The sequence below is a fragment of the Pteropus alecto genome, unplaced genomic scaffold, assembly GCF_000325575.1.
Source record: "Pteropus alecto unplaced genomic scaffold, ASM32557v1 scaffold21, whole genome shotgun sequence".
Lineage (NCBI taxonomy): Eukaryota > Metazoa > Chordata > Mammalia > Chiroptera > Pteropodidae > Pteropus > Pteropus alecto.
This window is the reverse complement of record NW_006436282.1, coordinates 22227652-22240970: the sequence shown is the minus strand read 5'-3', so window position 1 is coordinate 22240970 and position 13319 is coordinate 22227652. Positions and strand designations below refer to the sequence as shown.

General features: G+C 53.9%; 1 protein-coding gene across 1 annotated transcript in view; it reads right to left on the bottom strand.

Moving 5' to 3' along the window:
• Positions 1 to 3406: 3406 nt before the first annotated feature.
• The window catches only part of GHRHR (growth hormone releasing hormone receptor), a 10179-nt gene continuing 266 nt past the window's right edge, over positions 3407 to 13319 (bottom strand). The window contains exons 2-13 of the mRNA XM_015589413.2: positions 12593 to 12765; positions 12359 to 12466; positions 11545 to 11642; positions 10386 to 10483; positions 9579 to 9711; positions 8204 to 8357; positions 7910 to 7970; positions 7250 to 7319; positions 6469 to 6560; positions 5789 to 5918; positions 5192 to 5233; positions 3407 to 3540 (exon numbers count right to left, since the gene is read on the bottom strand). Coding sequence (XP_015444899.1) covers positions 3415 to 3540; positions 5192 to 5233; positions 5789 to 5918; positions 6469 to 6560; positions 7250 to 7319; positions 7910 to 7970; positions 8204 to 8357; positions 9579 to 9711; positions 10386 to 10483; positions 11545 to 11642; positions 12359 to 12466; positions 12593 to 12765 — 1285 coding nt within the window. The 3' untranslated portion in view covers positions 3407 to 3414. The remainder of the gene's footprint in view (positions 3541 to 5191; positions 5234 to 5788; positions 5919 to 6468; positions 6561 to 7249; positions 7320 to 7909; positions 7971 to 8203; positions 8358 to 9578; positions 9712 to 10385; positions 10484 to 11544; positions 11643 to 12358; positions 12467 to 12592; positions 12766 to 13319) is intronic.

The window sequence follows — 13319 nt, the reverse complement described above, 5'->3', positions numbered from 1 at the left end:
GAACCCTTTGCAGACGCCGACGGACACCAATCTCGTGTCTCTTCAGCTCTCACTCTTCTTATCTACTTTTTTCTCCTCAAGACTGGGGTCTGGAAGGGATTGGGAGTGTCTCATTCCTCCCCTCCTCCAGGATACTTCTGCCCCTTCCCCGACCCCATGCTGGCTTTCCGTGTCCCGGGCCTGACGCTGGGAGTCCTGCGTCCATCTCCAGGGCTAGGGCCTCATCCAGGGAGCTCTGTCAGCCCGGCCAGGGTTCTCGGCTGCAGTTGTTCTGCCACCTGGTGGCTAAGTTGAGCATTGCACTTCTCAATGCCCCCATTGCCTGCGTTTTGATGTCCCTTCTGAAGAGCCCTCAGAAGTCACCTAATGACCAACTCCTTCCTGTTACAGATGGAGGATACTGACGCCCTAAGAAGGGGAGGCTTTACCAGCCAAGGAGTCGGCCCAGAACCCTCACTGTAGCCTCAGTCCAGGGATCCCCATAGTGGAAGAGACTAGAAAAGTGGCAGGGATTTGAGGCTCCGTTAAACTGGAAGGGAGCAAGTTCCCTGCTTTCAGCCGTAAATGAAGCCTCTGGGGACGGGATAGACAAGTCACAGAGTGAATTTCTACTGCTGCCACTGCCACGAACTAACTGCCAACACCAGTCAAACTCCAAGAGACCACTCTGTCAGGCTGACGAAGATATTATTAACGATGATAACGATGCAGAGAAACCAGCACACTTACGCAGCTTGTGCGAGAACCCACTGGGCCGACTTTCCTTACAGGCGATTTACCAACAGGAATTAAAAGACGGATCGTGTGTGTGGCATTGACTCAAAAGTCCTAGGTCTAGGAGTTTATTCCGAAGTTTTAATCTTTTTGAGATGTACATGAAGAATTATATGCAAAGAAGTTTGTCACAACTATTTATAAACAAAATAGGAGCAACCTTCGCCAATAGATTTGTTGAATGATTATTAGCCAAATAAAGAATATTAGACTTCACAAATTATGTAGCAGAACAAAAGATTTGCGAGCGTTCTGCGGAGACCATCCATTCTCTCTTTTTAATAGCAGTTTTGTTGAGACATAATTCACCTGTCATAAATTTCAACCATTTTGCGTGTGTGAGTCCATCGTTTTTAGTATATTCACGGAGTGTGCAACCATCACCACTAACTAATTTTAGAACGTTCCATCACCCTTGAAAGCAACCCCATACCCGTCAGCAGCCAATCCTGTTTCCCCTTCCTCCAGGTCCCTGGAAACGTCTACTTTCTATCTCTACGGGTTTGCCCATTCTGGGCACTTCACATCAATGGAATCATACAATATGGCCTTCAGTGACTGACTTAACTCACTCAGCATAATGTTTTCAGGGTCCACCCATGTTGTATCATGTATCGGTATTTCATTGCTTTTTATTATAGAATAACATTCCATTGTGTGGATATATCTCATTGTGTTCATCCATCCACCAATCGATGGACATTTGGGTGGTTTCCACCTTTTGGCAGTTATAAATAATGCTGCTACGAATATTCATGCACAAGTTTTTATATAGACGTATGTTTTCAATTCTCTTGCCTACATACCTAGGAGTGGATTTGCTGGGTCCCATGTAGCCCAATGTTGGACTTTTTGAGGAACCGCCAGACTTTTTGCCAAAGCAACTGCAGCATTTTACATTCCCACCAGCAGTGTATGAGGGTTCCAATTTCTCTACATCCTCATCAACAGTCATTACTGTCCGTTTTTTCATTTTAGCCATCCTGCTGTGTATGAGACAGTATTTCGTTTTGGTTTTAATTTGCATTTTCCCAATGACTAATGATATCGAGCATCTTTTCATGTGCTTATTGGCCATTTTTATAGCGTGGATGTTAATTTTAAGCATAAGAAACGAGATACAAATGTATACTATACTATGATCTCAAGATATTTCAAAAATACAGAGAAAAAATTTTCAGAGAACAGAAAACTATCAATGGTGATCGTCCTTGGGTAACGAGATTATGGCTGGTTGTTATTTTCTGTTTTAATTCCTTCTCTATCTCCCAAATACCCTGCAAGGAGTATGAATGAATAACTTGTATGATCTGAGACTAAAGAAAGGATACACGATAGAGTTTTTAGACTGGGGTCACACCTTGACATTCGTCTGACCAGGAAGGAAGGATGGACCATAACGATATGTGGCAACAGGGGCCCTCACGTGGGCGGAGGATGGCAGGCAGCAGGCTGGGCACGCAAGAAAGCCCACTCCCGACAGGACAGAAGAGAAAGACCTAGAATGGAGGGATCCCTACCCTAGAGAAAAAGAGGAAAAGAGACCCAAGCAATTTTCAGAAAAACAAACCCAAAAGGCTAACAGGCACAAGAAGAGATTCTCACTCACTAGTTATCAAAGAAATGCAAATTAAAACAACTGAGATGTCACTTTACACCCATTTGACTTGCAAACATTAAAAAACTGAGTAATGCCAAGTGCTGAAGGAGCTGCCGGTGGGAGTGCAGGCTTTGCAGGCCTTCTGGAGCGCAATCTGGCACTGCTTCGCCACGTTAAGAAAAGGCGCAGCTGATGACAGGGCGCGTCTTACTCCTGGGTGTGTGTTTCTGAGAGAGAGGCTCACTTGCGGGTTCATGAGAGAACCGGCATGTGAGTGTGTTCACTTAGAGAGAGGAGGAGACAGGACGGGTCACACGTAGGTGGTGACACCGTGTGGGACTATACAGCTTTCAAAACAGGGGACCAGATGAGCACGCTGCAACTTGGGGGAATCTCCTAAAAGCATAGTGCCGAGGGGAAAGGCGCTGGAAGCAGGAAGTGAAGCACAGAACTGACAGCATTTATGTAAATTACGAAACACTCCCTATTTTGCAGAAACACACAGAAACACAAATATTCACATTAAACACAGTGGAATGTTTTCCCGTGGGAGGAGGGGTATGGGAGTAGAGGTGGAGACAAAAGAAAACAGTATTTAAAATAAATTGAACGAGAAGAGCTTTGCACAGACAGATGATGGTGACATCACATGACCTGAGGAATGATACACACACTCCGCACCAGAGGCGCAGCTCCCTCTCCCGTAGAGGCACATGTAGTCACTTACATGGCTATCTATCCATCTACTAGTTTATTAGCTGCTCTGACCTTGGGCTATGGCCCAGATGCTAGGAGGAGGCACATGAAAAGAACAGAGGCAGAGGTCAAGGAAGTCAGAATTAGACACACAGGGACCTAAAGGAAAAGAGCCAGGGACAGGACAGCAAAGGAAGGCTGCCCCTGCCCAGGGCTGGGCAGCTGCTTGGGTTGGGGTCCGAATGAGGGCTCCCCGGGGGGCACCGGCCCCACTCCTCTGGAGGGTGGTGGCATCGTCGCTGCCCCAGTTCAGGAGTGGACTCCAGTCGCATGACGTGGCCAGCCTAGCACACAGACGTCAGCACCTTAGCCCTTGAGCGAGAAGGCACAGTCCACTTGACATGGGTCCTCCGGGCTGGCAGGAGCTCAGGGTCATGGCCATGCCATCTCCGTGAGATCTCAGTCCTCACCTCCAGGGACAAGGGGAGAGATGTTAGAAAGGTCCCACTGCCACTTCTCCACTCAGCCTCAGGGGACCGAGAGCATAGGGAGAGCGTGCAGGAGAAACGGAGACGGGTTCCTGGGCCAGGAGGAGCCCTGGTTGGCTCGGCCGCTGCTGGGAACCGCCTCTGGAGGATACCGCTTCCTCCCTGTGCATCTTTCTGGCCGTTCCCTTCAGCTCCTTGCTCTGTCTCCTAGCACTGCCTTTGTCTGGGCCCAGTTAAAGACATTCGGGGGGACTTTCTTGAGTTTCTGGCCAGGTAACTTAGACCATCCCCTGCCCTGGGGTTCGGCCCCGCCACTGGCCACTGAGCTGAACTGTGGCCACTGGAAACCTGTCCAGGGGACTTGCAGGTGAGTGGACTGAGATAACTGACAGGCAAGCAGCTTGGGAGGTGGGGGGGAAGGGGAAGTCTGCATCTTCACATCTCCAAGGGGCTGTCGGGGGCAGAGGGAGCTGAGAGGCTGTGACCTGCTGACAGCACTGAACTTGGGCTGTGGCGAAAGACAGAAGGAAGACAGATTTCTGTTCAATGTAAAGGCGAGCTATCTGACAACAGGAAGAGTTATTCATAGGTAGTCAGCTCCCCGTCACCAGAAGTATGTAACTATCTGGTCCCCACCACGGCTTCCTGGGACAGAGCCTTTAACAACTCTGTGGAACCCCCTTTCCCAGGCCCCAGCTGCCTCCAACAAGCTGTTCCTTGCCGCTCCTGGCATCCCCGGGGCCCACCAGCCACTACACGCAGACACTGGTCCTGCGTCTGCACCCAAACACCAGATAAGGCTTTGCGAAACTCAGGGAGGCTGATGTGGGAACGAAGGGTGTCGCTGGGGACGGAGCCAGTCAGAGAGGGAGGGGGCGGATGAGGGGAGAGCGGCGATCCGCGCTGGGACACAGGCACATGCATCCAGGCACATGCTCCAGCAGAATGCAGAGCCCACAGCTCTGCACCCAGCACAGGGCCTGGCTGACCGGGGCGCTGAGTTAAATTTTCCCCTCTCCCCCCTGGGATGTCTTCATTGGTTCCTCTCTGCCATCCTTCCATACTTCTGCATGTGCATTGGCTCCATCCATCCCATCTATTCTGCATATGTCCATCTCCGTCTGGGCTGTGCTTTTCGTGCGTTTCTCTCTTCCAAGCCCTCTCTCTCAGTGCTCCTGCCTCTGCTCTCCACCGTCCTCCCTGTTTCTGCACTCGGCTCTATTTTCCTACATCTCTATATGTCTATGGCTGACTTCCTTGGTTCCTCTGTCTCTCCTGGAGCTGGCTTATTTCCTTTGTGACTTTCCCTTTTGTTCAATTATAGGAAAACAAAATTGAGGGATCCCTTTGCCCATGCTTGGATCCCTCTTCTGATCTCAAAAGGCCTCCTCCACCCCCTGCTGCATGGACAGTAAACTTGGCCCAGTCTAGAGAAGGGACAGATAAAAGGTGTGTACAGGAAGCATTCAGGCTTAACTTGATCCAGAAGCTCAGGACAGACTCCCACAAAGGATTGCAGGAGTCAAGGTTTGGCCTGAGCTGAGATTTCCAGGGCCTGGGCAGGAAAGAGGCGGCCTTAGGCCTGGCGGGTGTGAGGGCTCAGTGAATAAGCATAGCCTGCAGAGTCACATACCTCTTGGTTGAGGAAGCAATACAGGACAGCAACGATGAAGCCCTGTGTGGCCAAATAGAAAGGACCCCATTAGAATACCTTGGCCTGGCCTCAAGGTGTCAGCAGTCCATACGCTACCTTTTTCCCCATCCACCCCCCAGACCACGGCTTGAGCCAAGTCTTTGAGAAAAAGGTCAGGTAAGATGCATTCATCACTTACTATGTGCCAGGCACCTTGTCTCATGAAATCATCATAGCGAGCCTGCTGAGTCTATAATGTTGGCCCTATTTCTCTGATTTTTTTTTTATTTGTGCATCCCCCAGTACTGAGCACGGAGTCTGGCATGTAATAGGTGTTGAGTAAATGTTGAATAGATTGGATGGATGGATGGATGGATGGATACAGAAGTAGTTGAATGAATAAGGAGATAGATGGTTGGAAGGTGGACAGATAAATAGACAGGTGAATAGACAGGTGAATAGACAGGTGAGTGGCTGGCAGGAAGAATAACCAGCCTAGCAGCCCTTTCCCTATCATGAAGTCGGCCAAGCTTTGGGGCAGCAGCCCCTTCCTCCTGCCCCAGGACTTGGGGAAGGAGTGCCCATGGGGGCCCTTACCTGAAAGGAGCCCAGCCCCAGCTCCAAGGGGAGGCGGACGCCCAGGCCTGCGCTGTCAGGCAGGAAGTTGAAGATGATGTAGTGAATCCCAAACAGTGGGATTAGGAGAAGGGTTGACTTGGAGAGACGCCTGCAGGAGAAGAGAAGCCCCAGGCTCCCAAGTCTGGAGTTTGAAATTCCCACCTGCCCCTTACAGACTTCCGCTCCCCACCAGCTCTGCACACCAGCCCTTCTGGTGAGTTCCATCCTCCCCACCCTGGGCTCTTTCCTCTGTGCCCCTGGATCCTGCTCTTCCCTGTGCCAAATGCTCTTGTCTCTTTATTCCATTCAAAGCCAATGCATCTTTCAAAGTCTAGTTCAAAGACCACTTCCTCGGAGAAGTCTTCTCTGGCCATACCCTACCCCCACCCCCATCTAGAAAGAATCTCCTTCCACAGTCTCCCATAGAAAGTGATCCCAGCACACATCGGCCTGTTTGGCTTGGTAACTGGCTATTGGAAGCCGTCCCCCTTCCCACACTGTGATGTCCTAGAGGGCGGGGACCAGATCTATTCCCCTCTGGGGACATGGGGCGGAGCACGGGCCAGGATCGTCAATGCCTGATTAGGAACGCAACAGAACCATGCTGACTCCTGCTTCGGCGATGCCCCAGCGTCCCCCAGTACACGCGAGCATGTTACCAGTACTGAGACTGGACGTGGAGACTGCCCTGAGCTGGCTCCAGTTTCCTCAGCAGGATGCGGATAATATTGAGAAAAAGCCCAAAGTTCACCTGGAAATAGAGTGCAGGAAGGTGGAAGGCAAGGGTCAGGGGGTGGCCCCGGTGGGAACTAGAAACCCCGAATCCCTGAGGCACGGGGCGGTGTCGGTGGATGGATGTACAGACCATCGCTCTGGAGCTTGTAGCCTGAGGACTGGGAGGCCTCACATGCAAACTTCAGAGAGCAGAGTCTCAGAGTGCCCCCCACCCCCAGTCCTTGCATCGAAGTCCAAGGGCAGGAGGTCAGGCCTCGTCGCCCTGCCTCCGGCACCTCCCGGGGCCTTCTCTGGCACAAAGCAGGTGCCTTCACTTTGCACAGTGCTACATTAGGAAAACGGACACGTTCACCAAGGCCACGCAAACCGGTCCTGGCTGCCCCGTGTCCTCACGGGAGCAGGTGGTGGGCTCCACCGGCCGTGATCTTCTCCCCTTCATCCCTCTGCCCACGGCAACCAGGGCTCCAGAATCATCCAAACTCTGAGCTGGAAGAGGCCTGCGCGCTGATCGAGACTGCCCCCTGGTTTTACCGATGGGAAATTGAGGTCCAGAGAGGGCCTCACGGGGGTCTGTGGCAGGAACACGCTGGAACTCGGTCGTCCTGAATACCAGCCTGGGGTCAATTTTCCTGCAGTGTCTGGCCCCTCAGTGGACCCAGGGAAGCTGGTTGAGTAAAGCAGAGGACACTGGCCCCAGGGACTGACCCCAACAGAGAGGACGATGGGCCCTTTGATGATCCACCAGTAGGGGGAGCTGTCGTCCAGATCCCAGCACCTAGGGAGCGGACAGGCCAGGGCCGAGGCTGGTGTCAGGAGCGCAGTGGCTGGAAAGCGCTTTCCTGCGGTAACCCATGCACCGCCCTCCTCCCAGCTCTCTACCTCCCGGCCTCCTGGCTACTCTCCCTGACCCTGGAGCCTCCCGGCCTCCTTCCACCCCCCACGCAGCCTATCTCCTCTCTCAGACAGTTAGGTCACTTTTAAAAGGGTGCCCCCTCCATGCCAGGCTCACCCATTCTCTCCACCTAGATGGATAAACTTCTCGAAAATCAGTCTGTTTGCTGCCTTCTCATTGGCGTCAACACTTCCTGTGTTCCAGGAGGCCCCCACTGACTGGCCTCCCTCTCCCCGAGCCCCGAAGCCCTGAGCATCTGAGCCTCCTTCCTGCCTGGGCTACGTTTCCTCCTGCGCTGTCCAAAAACTGCCTCCGCATCTCCCCGCATGCACCTCCCAAGCCGGGAGTTCCCTGAAGGCAGGACCAGGGCTCCTCCTCCTCTCCCCAGCTTGGAGAACAGCTGTGTTGCCTGATTGTCAGCCCATGCCCCATGGGGACTCGAGATGGATGATGATGCAATCACCCAGACTCACGCAACATCCTCGAAGGCTGACTTGCAACACACCCACGTGCCAGTGAAGAGCAAGGGAAGCCCTGAGGGGGTACAGAGGAGATACAAGTGAGGGGTCTACATTCTCAGCTTGGGGGCCTGCCCCCCACCTCCCACCGCCACTGCCAGCCACACGGGGCACAGTGAAGGCGGGGCCTGGCCCTGTTCTCCAACAGTTGCTCTAAGGCTACAGACCATCCCGTCCCCTCTCTGGGCTTCAGGTCATCATCAACCTTCCACCATACCCATGGTGCCCAAGCCAGCCCTCAGGGCTCACCCCAGCCAGCGAGGACCAACCACCAGAAGGCTCTCCTCGTGCTGGGCGATGTAGAGGCCAAGAGGCATGTCAGGTAGACAGCTTCTGCCAATAGCCAGCTGAAGTTGGTCATGGTGGCAAAATGGGAAGTGGCCACAGAGACCTTGCACAGAACCTGCGGGCCAACAACTGGGTGCATCAGAGCCGAGACAGCCATCGAAGCCCCACCCAACTCTCCCTACCCCACTCAGGCCCCTCGAGGGGATGCAGTAATGTAATGTGGTGGTTAAGAGCACAGACAGGGGATCTGGACAGCCTAGGTTCAAAGTCACCATCTATTAGCTAGGTCACCTCCCCATGCCTTAGCTTTTCCTCTGTAAATGGAAAACTTCCAACACTAATCTCACAGCCTCATCACAAGGACTAAATGGAAACTCTGCATATAAATCGCTATGGTTTCCACTTTCACCTCCTATTTCCTGAGCTCGAGTCAATCCCTAGAGCTGTGGATACGGAACCCTGTCCACGCACAGCCCCGTCCTGCAAGCACACACGCATGCGCCCCGCATTCATTCATGCAGACTCGCTCCTCTGCTCGCTCCAGAGCCTCTCCTGGCTCGATCCAGTCCCATCCCCAAGCTGCTGGGTGACGTTGCCAATTGTCCCTCATCTACAAGTGAGACTAAAATGGAAATATAAGTAGGAAATAAAAGGGGGTGATACATGCAAAGCATTTAGTGTAATACCTGACACATAAGCGCCCAATATATATATTATTTTCTTAATTGAGTAAGGTCATCAGCGGGTTCATTCATTCATTCATCTGTCCAGCTTCGTTTTATTTTCAGTCCCTCCCATTCTCCCATCTCCTGTCTGTGAGTTTGCTCACCCTGGTCCGTCCCCTTCTCTCTATTACTGCTGCCCGCCTAGCTCCTCCCTCAGGCCCTCTCTTGTTCTCTCCCAGCTCTCAGCTCCCTCCACCTGGTGGTCCCATGAGCTGGTGCCTCTGCCCCCTAGGAAGGAAGGACTCGGCTCCGCCCAGGCCCTCGCATATCCACACCCAGCCACAGACAGATGAGTGCTCAGGGGACTGACAAAATGAAAAGGCTGGCTGGAGTGAAAAATGGTTCAGGTCGTGATAGGAAATGGGGAACGGAACCGGGAGTGCTGGCTGCGGGGCAGAGAGTGGAATGTGGGAATGTGGACCATGGTCCAGGAAGTGCCTGACCCCGGGGAAGCGTGGAGAGGGGAGGGTGAGTTCTTCATCTGTAATTGGCAATGCGGGAGGCCCGGGCTCAGCCCACAGGACTGGGCAGGCTCAGGCAGAAAGCTCTAGATCTGTAATCCGGTCCCCCTCCCCCCAAGCGCCCTGGATCCCCCCACCCGTGGCCGTTACAGTGGAGAAGCTGCAGTGGTCCGTGTTCTCGCCGTGGAAAAGGGTGGCATCCTTCAGGAACACGGCTCCCGCCTTCAGGATAAAGGTGACGAACAGCTGGGTGTGGATGTAGTTCCGGGGGCAGCGGAGCCTCCTGGAGTGGGCGGGGAGAGGGGCTTCTGCGGTGCCTGCGGTGGGCGGTGGGCGCGGAGAGGCTGAGCAGGGCAGGACGTGAATTGACTTGGATTGACTTGAATTGGATTGGGCTGACCCTGAGGCTTGGGTTTTACCCTGGCAGGACAGCTGACCAAGGAGTTCATAGTCGGGGAGGACAGAGGCAGAAATGGCAGGGTACTACTGCCCAGGAGAGCACCCTGGGCGATCAGAGGGATGAGATTCATCCCATGGACAGAGAACGGCCGGGTCAGGCAAGGCTCAGACCCCATAGTCTGGGGTAGGGGTCGGAGCTTAAGACGGACAATGGTCAAAGGTTCGGAACAGTCAAGAAGGGCTCCATGGAAGAGGCAAAGAGGATTCTCTGAAGAGGATGGGAGCTGGGCTTTGAATTTGGAGAGATGTAAACACATTGAGAAGAAAGGAGGCAGGCATCGCAGGGAAGCAGAATAAGTTCCACGCGAGTGAAGGCGTAGGGGTGCGAGTGCGTCCTGGAGCGGGAAAGGATGCGTCTACCTGTGCAGGAAAGAAAGGGAAAAGTTAGAAACGGCCGTGGCACCTCGATCTTAAATAACCGGGCAAGGAATTGGGCTCAGTGCTGTGGGCAACGGGGAGGCAGCGAAGGTTCTGGAGCAGGTGATGGAGATGGCAAACCTGAGAGCCACCAGGATGGCAATGGCCACCAGGAGGGCCACGACAGAGATGCTGTGGCCCAGGGTGTAGATGATCTTCACCGTGGAGAAGTAAGATTTCTGGGCAGGGTGGAGATGGAGAAAGTCTCAGCAACCGAGCATTTGGAGAAAGGGAAGCTTGACAATCTAGCTTGAAACTGAGGAGAGTCCCTGGGGACCACAGCAAGCTCCCTCCACGATCTGAGGTGTTTGTTTTCAGCCTGTCCTCTGCCTGACAGAGGGGGCGACAGAGGGGGCGGTGACGGGGAGCGAGATGCGTCTTCCCGTTGCTGCTCTGGGGCCAGGGAGAAACACTACATCCCTGGGGAATGACAGAAGCTCAGGAGGAAACTGGGCTTGTTTATTGACATCCAGTTTGCTCACCGGCTTGGGAACACGACATCCCCAAAGAAAGGGCCAGCACCAGCGACAATTGCAGAAAAAAACTCTTGCCATGACCAAGTATTTGGATCAATCGAAGTGCAGCCTGGACCCCAGAGATGGAGATCGGGGTGCAGGCCAAGGGATGGGAACAGAGGCCCGGCTCCCCCGAGGGACACGGGCAATCACCAACCCTCTCTGACTCAGTCTTTTCACCTGTAAAATGGTCAGGCTCATGCTTTACCGTGCGGGACTGAGGGGGAAAGGGATGTAGGGTTACAGGTGTGGAAGCACCTCACAAAAGCCCTGCTCGGTTCGGAAGTGTGGGGTGTGCTGGCTACATTAGGGGTCGCTGTGACCACTTCTGGGCTGGAGTTTTCCTCACTTGCCCTCACCACGGCCATGCACACTGCTCCACAGACGGAGGACAGAGAGGGCAGGAGCTGGCCCGGGGGGCACCAGGAGCCGTTGTTTTTCTGAAACACCCCAAACTCCCCGCCCAAGAGGCCTGGGCACAGTGAGGGTGCACTAAGGAGTTGGTAGCGGCACATCTCCCAGCCCGCCCTCTGCCTCCCCTCCCTCCTAGCAATGTAGCCCACCTGTCGCCCCTGAGCTGAGCGGGTTAGCAAGAGTCCCCACCACACACTGCCACCTTCTGGACATCTGCTGTAATTGATATTCCAACCAGAAGCTCCAATGGACACAGCGGCCCCTATAGCTGTCTACCAGCCACACAAACATCCACTTCAGGCACCTCGCACCTCCTCAGTCAGCAGCTCCACGGGCACAGGGCAGGCCACGGGATAGGGTGGGAAGGGCTCAGACCAGCCCGTGATGGTGCAATCCCGCTGCACAGCGCCTGGGAGGCAGTCAGAGGTCGGGGAGCAGAGATCTGGTCACAGCGGCTCCTTCCCTCTCCGCAGGAGGCAATGAGGAGCCGGGAGTGACCCTGGCAGGCGGCACAGACAGCCCCTCCAGCAGCAGGGAGGGAGGTGCCTTCTCCCCAGAGGCCTGGGCTCCAGGTCCAGCCTGCCTGGGACACACTCTGGAGCCTTTCTCTCTGGCCTCAGAGCCGCCATCTGTTAAATGGAATCCCTCGAGAGGCAGAGTGGTGGGCGGGGCCTCCAGCATCCTAAGGGCAGGAGGTAGAGAGGAGGCCCTCCCTGCTCCTGGAGGGACTGTCCACCCAGACGCCCAGACCTGGGAGGGGAGGCAGAGCAGTGGGTGCCCTTCTACCCCTCCCCCTGGGAAGCTGGTGGTGTCTGAGCTGTCAGACAGGCTCTGGCCGCTGCTCCCCACAGCCGCGCCACAGGACTCGGTGCCAGGCCTTGGGTCCAGTGCGTCCTTGCTTTCTCACTAGCCCTCACCCCCTGGGAGGTTAGCGAGCTTGCTGCGCCCAACTCACAGGTCAGGACACTGAGGCTGACTGACTCGCCCAAGGTCACACCGAAAGAGAGGAAGTCGTTCAAATCCGGATCTGCCTGCGCCCCAAGCCATATTCTATGTCTGCCATATTCTGGCACCACCAGAAGAACCGCCCCCCTCCCTCCCCAATGCCTCTCCCGGAACCCCCACCTGGCTCTGAGCTGAAGTGAGAGAAGAAATCTGGGCAGGGGAGAGCCACCCGCTCGCCAGAGCCTGCCATTGGCCAGCACAGCAGCCCATCCCAGGTCCCCGGGCAGCCTAGAGAGAGAGAGGTAAGAGCAGCGTGCACTCAGCCCAGAGGACGGGCCTGGCCAACACCCTGAGAGGCGAGGCTGGAGGAGATGAGGAATCTGAGAAGTCGCCTCCTCCTGCGAAGCCCCATACCCAGGGTGGCGTTGGGCATCCCCTCCGCTGCCCGTAGACACGCATTCTCGTCTTCCCTCAGCCGGGTGATGAAGTCACACTCCGGGTGCACGTGGCCCAATACCTGCAGAAAAAAGTTACTGGGTGAGCCGAACCAAGCGTGTGCTCCTTCTGCGTCCGCTGGTCCAAAGGACCTGAGGACAGAGACAAAGCTGGATTTATGTCTGTGTCCTTGCTGCTAAGCACAGGGCCTGGCTCATGGCACTGACAGCTGTGCTTGATGGAAGGAAGGAAGGAAGGAAGGAAGGAAGGAAGTAAGGAAGGAAGGAAGGATGGAAGGAAGGAAGGAAGGAAAGGATGGAAGAGGAAAAAGAAATTATCTTGGGGTAGGGAGAGCCTTTTGTTTACCAAGAGGTATGCAGTGATCTGAAGAATATCACTAACACAATCTGTACTAGAAAAAATGAATAAATATAAATATTATTTTTGTGACCTTGGAATGATAAAAGACTTTCTGATTATGATACCAAAGACAGAAAAACAAAGGAAAAAGGAGGTAAACTTTACTCTTGAGAACACAAAAGAAAAGAAACCAAAACAAAACACAAAATCAAGCCTGAAAAATTGTTAAATGACAAATATCAATTTGGGGAGATAATCACAATTTTTATAAGAAATAACTTTCATGTAGAAAAAAAAAGATTATCATTAATTAGTAAGAGAAAGTGGCCCTGCCTTCCCCACTCTC